The sequence below is a fragment of the Sinocyclocheilus rhinocerous genome, unplaced genomic scaffold, assembly GCF_001515625.1.
Source record: "Sinocyclocheilus rhinocerous isolate Xijiao unplaced genomic scaffold, SAMN03320098_v1.1 scaffold1473, whole genome shotgun sequence".
Taxonomy (NCBI): Eukaryota; Metazoa; Chordata; class Actinopteri; order Cypriniformes; family Cyprinidae; genus Sinocyclocheilus; species Sinocyclocheilus rhinocerous.
Genome location: NW_015638582.1, coordinates 975,620 through 983,862, shown reverse-complemented (window position 1 = coordinate 983,862; position 8,243 = coordinate 975,620). Strand labels below are relative to the sequence as shown.

At 36.1% G+C, this 8,243-nt stretch overlaps 1 protein-coding gene across 1 annotated transcript in view; it reads left to right on the top strand.

Moving 5' to 3' along the window:
- LOC107749892 (transformer-2 protein homolog beta-like) overlaps nucleotides 1–7,623 on the top strand; it is a 10,765-nt gene extending 3,142 nt beyond the window's left edge. The window contains exons 2-9 of the mRNA XM_016565115.1: nucleotides 1,478–1,623; nucleotides 2,517–2,682; nucleotides 2,773–2,961; nucleotides 3,622–3,737; nucleotides 4,649–4,680; nucleotides 4,798–4,888; nucleotides 7,019–7,092; nucleotides 7,268–7,623. Of these exons, the coding sequence (XP_016420601.1) occupies nucleotides 1,478–1,623; nucleotides 2,517–2,682; nucleotides 2,773–2,961; nucleotides 3,622–3,737; nucleotides 4,649–4,680; nucleotides 4,798–4,888; nucleotides 7,019–7,092; nucleotides 7,268–7,278 (825 nt within the window). The 3' untranslated portion in view covers nucleotides 7,279–7,623. The remainder of the gene's footprint in view (nucleotides 1–1,477; nucleotides 1,624–2,516; nucleotides 2,683–2,772; nucleotides 2,962–3,621; nucleotides 3,738–4,648; nucleotides 4,681–4,797; nucleotides 4,889–7,018; nucleotides 7,093–7,267) is intronic.
- The last annotated feature ends 620 nt before the right edge of the window (nucleotides 7,624–8,243 follow it).

Sequence of the window (8,243 nt, the reverse complement as noted above, 5' to 3'; positions counted from 1 at the left end):
AGGATCTATGTGCTGGTATTTCATGGAAAAACTAGAACAAACAATAAGGCAAAAACCAAAGGGAACAAAGAACAGAATGACTGGCAAACAGACAAACATTACATTTGACAACTCACAGGAACTAAAGAAAAACTAGGGCTATATATACACACAGGGTTAGACAAGCTTAACAAGAAAAGACACACCTGAGGAGACTAATCAAGGGGAACCAATAAACAAACGGACTACAAACACCACGGGAGACAGGAAGTGAAATAAAAGTCCAGGGCAAGGCACAGAGAGCATGAAACAAAAACAAGAAAGAGTTAATTTGTGAGGAGAGCAATTACGTTTATTTTCTAAAACCAAAATAAAACTGAACACCTCAAAATTACAAAACAAAACAAACAAACTATCCTTCAAAAAGGTCTCTTCAGTGTAATATAGCACTCTCTATTCTAATGCTACTTCTAATTTTATCTGCTTTTTTTTTTTTAATTAAAAAAACTTGACCCTCTAACATTTGCACTCTATTCTATTTCTATTCTAATGACCAATCCATCGTTTTTTGGGGAATTTAAAAAAAAAATTTTTTTTTTTTTATATAGGTATCGGTTTAGACACCGGAACAGTTTTAAAAGTATCGATTTGGCACCGGTATCGAAAAAAAAACAAACGATACCCAACCCTAGTAAAAAGTACAGATACTCATTCAAAAATGTAGTGAAGTAGAGAGTAAAAGTTGCTAATATCTTTGATACTCAGTACAACTACAAAGTATTGAAAATGATACTCAAGTACAGTAACTAATTACATTTACTCCAATACTTTACACCTCTGAGGATTATTGGTTGTGATGTCCAGTGTTTACACATTCTTCATCCTTTTTTTTTTTTTTGTTAAGGTTAAGGTTGGAAGAAGAGAAATCTGGACGAAGTCAAATGTCAAGTTGTTAATGCAAATAATTTGAAGCTGAATTTTCAGTGCATGCTAATTTTCAGAGCAAAAGAAGTTCCCATATAGCATTTATGGGCAGTGAGAGAAATGGGGGAAGAGGAATGAAGTCAGAAATGAAATTGAAACTGAAGAAAGAAGAAAAGATGTGTTATGAAGTTAAGATCAGAAGTTATCTGGGATAAGATCGCAGCGCTAAGTAACTCTTAGTATGTTTGTCCCATGCCTGCATGCATAAATCTTCTGTTGTCCATTTGTATTGCAATAGTTACTATTGTCCTGTAGCATGACAGATTTACAGGTAGTTATTTTCACAAGTAATAATGCATTACATGTCAAAAAACGACAAATTCCTATGTTGTAAGTGCTTCAAAGTAAATTTACACTATTAACACTAGTTCATGTACCTGCAGGGAAAAGGCCACTGCATATTATCCTAGTCTAGAATGGTCTCAAACTCATTTATATGCATACAGTAATTAGTTAAACATTCTGTTTGACCATATTTTCTGGCTCTTACATGATTTGGATGTGGTTGGTTTAGGAGTCCCGTTCAACCTCTAGGAGCCCAAGTCCTAGAGGATCTGCTAAGTCAGCCAGTCGCTCGCCGGAACGCTCACCCGCTCGGTCGAAAGAGGGGTCCCACCACTCTCGCTCGAAGTCCCGCTCTCGCTCCAGGTCCAAGACTCGGTGAGTATTTCTAGTGTTTTTAAGGTCAAACAATCTGCATGGCAAAGCAAGGGTTGACCTTGTTCTTAATTAATAATAATAATAAACTTTATTTGTATAGCACCTTCAATACAAGGAATGAAGTTCAAAGTGGTTTACAATATAAAAGCACTACAATAAGCACCAAGTACTTTACAGGAAAACAAGTCAAAGTATTATATTATTACAAAATTGTATTACTTGGTTTCTGTGTCTTAAAATTAAGTCTAGAAAAATTCAATAAAATTTAGTATATGCTTGAAACAAGAATAGATTTACAAGCCCATTGGCAGATATCTTTACTTGTTTTAATAAAAAAGGCTTCATTTTGATCAGTTTCACCATAAACAAGACTGAAATGGATTGTATGTTATTAAGGGGAATAAGAACCCTTGTATTTGTAAGATTTTTTTTTTGTTCACTAAATGAATTTGTATAAGGTGTAATTTTGCAAAAAGTTATTTTTTGGGGGGGGGGGGGGACATAGGGAAACAGTTGTTGCTTTTGATTAAGTCCAAAATTACATGTCATTTGAAACTGTTGAAATGGCCTCATGGCTCAGCTACTAGTGGAATTCACAGTACACGGAGTCTGCAGAGTGGAAGTCACACCTGCTGCTTTCCGGTTAAAAGTAGAAACGATGTTTGGGCCAGATTAAAAAAAAAATTTCCCCCACCCAGGACTACGATTTTAAGCACTCTGCAGTTGATCATTTGACATGAGTTGGTAGCAACTTGATATATAATGAAATTGAAGCCGGAGGTTCTTGTCTGTCTAAGAAGTTGAAGATGGGACTTATCACTTGGTAACTTGATAGTCTTCCTGTCTGTTGCCTTTTACGGTGCTTTTTTTCATTTTACTCTATCCTTTTGCAGGTCCCGTTCCCATCGGAGTTCTCGCCGACACTACAGTCGTTCCTGTTCACGCTCTCATTCTCGCCGGAGACGTTCACGCAGCCGCTCATACAGCAGTGAATACCGTCGCCACCGCAGTCATAGTCATTCTCCTATGTCCAACCGTAGACGTCACGTTGGAGACCGGGTATGACAAGGAGTCGGATCCATACATGATGTTCTATGCAGTGTTTTTGTAGTGCTATATTGTAATCTGTAAAGTTTTCTTCACCTTTAGGCAAACCCAGACCCAAACAGCTGCCTGGGAGTGTTTGGCCTGAGCCTGTACACCACCGAGAGAGACCTGAGGGAGGTATTCTCCAAGTTTGGCCCTCTGAGTGATGTCAGCATTGTGTATGACCAGCAGTCTCGACGCTCCAGGGGTTTTGCCTTTGTCTACTTTGAGAACAGAGAAGATTCAAAAGAGGTGAATTTTTCCAGCTGAATAGTAACATGCAACTTAGCTGCAAAATCTGATTGGTTAATGAACTGCAGCTGTCATTTGTATGGATTTCCATAAAGCAAAATGTCGTTTTTGTTCATACAAGAAATGAGAATGTTCTGTTTTGCTAAAATCACTAACTGACAATTTTACATAGTTTTTCCAATTGCTTGATTCAGAAGGTTAAAGGAATATTTCACCCAAAAATACGAGTCCTCTATCCATAATATTGCTTTCTCCAGTAAAACAAAAGCTGTTTGAACTTTCATTCTAACAGCACCCATTGGTGAACAACTAAATTTATCCACATCTGTTCTGATGGACAGCTGAAGAACTCCTTTACATCTTGGATAGCCTAAAAATGAGTAAATGTTCACCAAATTTTCACTTTAATTAGTCAATTGTACATTTGTGTATTGATTGTAGTATGCTGCATAATTGAAAACACTTGTTTGTCGGCAACAAAGTTGAATTTTTTTACTTTTTTTTTTTTTTGTTTGTTTTTTTGAAGTACAGTACAGAATGTACTGTTCTCACAGCTATTTTATGGGCAGCAATAGAGACGTACCTGGGATTAATGGCCTTAAGCAGAAAGAATATTGTTGTGTGCTCAGTATGGGTTGTTCTTGTCTGTTTTGGTTCTAGGCTAAAGAGCGTGCAAATGGTATGGAACTAGATGGCCGCAGAATCAGAGTTGACTACTCGATTACCAAGAGGCGCCACACACCTACTCCAGGAATATATATGGGCAGACCAACATAGTGAGTCAGATTCCTTGCAGTCTGTTTAATCACACACTCCAATAACTCATCTGAATGTTCTAGATGATGAACACTGATAACCAGTAAATTATTAGTAAATTTAGGTGGGTCGTAGTGCTAGTTTATAATAAACTCAAGAAAACTTTGTCTTTATAGTCTAATTCACCCTGTGGGTGGCACGCTTATGTTGATTGACAGGCTCGAAGTACACACACACAGAATTATTGCCTTAATATTGTCTCCGAATGTTGATTTAGAATATTACAAGCTGTAGAGGAATTTAAGTGAGGAAACGAATATCATGTCTCATCTCAAAACAAACACTAATCAAACTATATAAAGGCTTTTCACGTGAGCACATTTGAATTAAAGGATTAACACTTTTAAATTAATTTAGAACACTACTCCACAAAGGAAAAACACATGCCAGCTAGTTTCTGACCTGGGGCCTGTTTCATAAAACAAGTTTACCAAATAAGCCAGGCTTATTTCAGTTAGTCTGACTTATTTTGAACCAAATCAACTGACTGTAGCTCTGTGTTTTGGGTGAATATTTTGGTGGGGCTCTGCCCTTACAGATGAGTCGTGTCTGCTAATAACTGAATATCTCTTATAGTTAATGGTCTTGATCAGTGTTGTGTATTTCAATGATCAATGTTGAATTCAAATCATTTTTCTTGCGCCTGTTTCATAAAACAAGTTTACCAAATAAGCCAGGCTTATTTCAGTTAGTCTGACTTATTTTGAACCAAATCAACTGACAGATATCGTCCTGGTCTGGAGCGAGATAGGGTAACGTGAAAATAAGCGGGGCAATCTCAAAACTGCCTAAATGGCTCTCAATTAAAGCGTGCTGCAGTTGCACTTTCTACCACAGATTTACATTGTAAAATTTGTGGGGCACTGTTGAGTTCGGGAGGACACCGGCACGACTGCCCCACTAGTATCATTTTACACGCCTGCCAAAGCTTGCGATGAATTTTAATATCCTGTGCACTTTGACTTAAAATTGGCAAGAAAATCCGAAAAAAATGTTGCAGAATCCTGAACATATTTGCAGTTTATTATTTATGTGATTACTATGAACGAGGCTATGAGCGTGGATATGATCGCTATGATGACCGTGACTACTACAACAGCAGGTCATACAGGTGATTCCCCCTACTGTTCAACAGTCTGTATGTGTTTGTAGCGACATCCCACCATCCTACATGGCTCAACAATAAGGATTAGATTTGTGCTTAACCAGATGATTTTGTTACTCATTTCAGTACTAAATATTTAATGTTATATGTAGTATATTGTTAAACACACTACCATGCTAAAAAGTTTAAAGTTAAGTTAAATTAAAATATTAAGCAGCACAACTGTTTTCATCTTTGATAGTAATAAAAAAAAAATTCTTGAGCACCAAATCATCTCGTATAATGATTTCTAAAGGATCATGTGACACTGAAGACTGGCATAATGGTGCTGAAAAGCCTAGTCATTACAGGAATAAATTGTTTAAAGTGTATTAAAATTATTTTAAATTGTAAGGTTATTTGACTATTAATGTTTTTAACTGTATTTTTGATCAAGTAAATGCATCCTTGGTGAGCACAAGAGTCTTACAGCAATTTCACAATGATTATAAAGTCTGTGCGCTACACTATATTATTTATTATTAAACGAAGTAATTATTAGAACAACGACAGTCTACATTAATCGACACATTCCTAGGAAATAGTGGGTTCACAGTGAATTATCAGAACTAATTCATTAAGATGGTAATATGCTTTAATTCAATTCAAGTTTATTTGTATAGCGCTTTTCACGATAGAAATCGTTGCAAAGCAACTTTACAGCAAATTAAGTTTCTACAATATTTAGTGGTAGCTTATCAGTGGTGACAGTCAGTTAATGTACATATGGCAGAAATGTACGGAAAAATAAATTAAAGACGTAATGAACACTATTAACAGCGATTATTATATGATGCAATCAAACTTATAGAAAAATGTGGTAGTTCTGTATGTTGTTCATTAGCACATCCGTTCCCCAACAAACCACCAGGCCAAACAGAATCCCCAGCCAGTCAAATCATCCTAGCCCATGTAATCCTATACCATTGCAACTCGCTCGTCTCTCCCGCATTAACCCTATAACTGCCGTGCCGCAAAATAAACAGCAATTTCACAATGATTATAAAGTCTGTGCGCTACACTATATTATTTATTATTAAACGAAGTAATTATTAGAACAACGACTTTAGTGGACTTTGCTATCCTAGGTACTACCAAAAGTCCAGAGTTTTGCTTTACCTGGAAAACTAAAGCTGCACTAGGTATACATCACATATTAGCACAAAAAAAGTTATATTTTGAGCACTCAATTGAAAATTTACACATAATGTATCGTATTTACAAGTTGTGGTTCGGAGAGCTTGTTAGTCCAAATAAAGAAGATTAGAAACCAAGAAGATAAAAGCCAAGATTAGAGAAGCAGTCCTCGGTAAAATGACAAGCACACAACAAAAGGTTCGAATTGTATTTCTGTGGTATCCTTGAACACAGCGTCTTCTCAACATGATGTAAACACACTAACTAGCGGAAGTGTTTGTGGGCAGGTCAGACTCTGTTCGTATTTTGTCGGCAGGCGGGGATTATGCAAATGTGTTTTAATTTAAGGATAGCTACATTATAAACTGCAAAAGAGAGATTTTTCAAAAACCCATATGACCTGCTCTTTAAGGTTTTTAATTATCAGTAATAATATACATAAAAATATAATTTCATAACTTCTTCTGGTAAAATATTTTTTATATTATTTTTTATAAATCAGTTTATAATTAGTGAGTGCTTACAGGAATACCACAAATCATATTTTTTGAACATGCTAATCTCTGTTAGAAAGCTAAATAACAATACAATGATAACATTTACATGAGCAGAAATTATATTCAGTAGATTTTAGAAAAACAAAAATTGTATGAGATCAATGAAGGTTAAGTGTAGAGTTGATGAGCACCACTTGTTAAATCGGGCAAGTGACAGTTGATTCAACTGGTCTGAAACACTCACACACTTGCCCCAGGACATCCTCTTATTCTTACTGTTGAGCCATGGTCCCACAGACTGCATACTACATCAGTTCACATTGCAAGATATTTTTTCACATGAAGCATGTGCTATATGCCTTTTACCTTTTAAAATGGCTTGCTATGCTACAGTTTTGAATGTCACTTTGTTACGATCTGTAGATGTGGCGGTTTCCATTAAATCTCAGCTTTCTGTTCACAGGAGAAGATCCCCCTCTCCCTACTACGGCCGAGGACCGTACAGGTCAAGATCACGCTCTCGCTCCTACTCCCCTCGTAAGTACTGCACAAACGCTACCACAGTAAACTTTACTTCTATTGTCTCCCTGGCTTTATGTTTCAAGAGTGCTTAATCTCAACACAGTGTACATGCTCTGGTAATTTGTGACGAATGTATGTTAAATAAATAAATAAAACAAAGTATTAAGTAAACCTTTATTTGTTTTTACAGGTCATTACTGAAGTGAAGTTTGACTCCTCGCCATCCCTGAAGATGATGTTGATGACAATGACATTCTTGTTGACGTAGATGTTTATTTCTGGTGGCATGAGTTTGGATGTACTTTAAACTCAATCCCTTTGATTTTTTTGCCTAAAGGTTTCACATGTCTTTGACTGATCTGGATATTTCAGTAGTTTGAATATTTGTGCAGTTTTTTTTTTTTTTTTTGTCGATCCGATGCTGAACTTGCATTTATTTTATTTGATAAAGTGTCCTGCTCACACCCCATTATGTTTTTATGCGTTTTAAGCTTAGTTTAAGCCTAGTTTAAGCTTGCAATAAATTGCTTTATACCTCCCACCTGATGTGAGCTTCTGCTTGAATGACTCAAAACATTGAAATCTGTGTTTCAAACCTAAAGGATTGAAATCCTTGTTGTAGTTGTGTGTAGAAATGTAGAAATCCTTGTTGAGGTGACTCCACTGCAGATTTATGGACAGCATATTTATGTAATACATACAAATTTTCTCTTAAGACATTTGCCTTGAACTACAGTAAAATTAATAGATTTATTGAATAGAGCTCTGTTCCAATTTAAGTCTCATTACCTCAGAGAATATATTGTTAATAATAGGATCATCTAAAATACTTCTCCAGTATGTGTAAAAAATGTAGTTTAAAGTACTCAGGGATTTAGCATTAATTTGGACACTGGGTGTCTGCTTTAGCTGACCAATCTGGGATTCCTTACTTTTACTGTACCTGGCTGGCTCTTGGAGGGATTTTAATTGGCTTTCTGAAGTTCTGAAATCAGCATCATTAATATATTTAAGGTGTTTTTAAGCAGCACAAACTGACATTAACTGGTCCCAGTTTAGTCATAGATTGTGTTATGAGGCATTTGTAACACTTTTGCTACTCGGCACTGCTGCATTTGGAGACCTATAATATAGGGTCTGATTTGGAGCTCTGATAAATGTTTTTG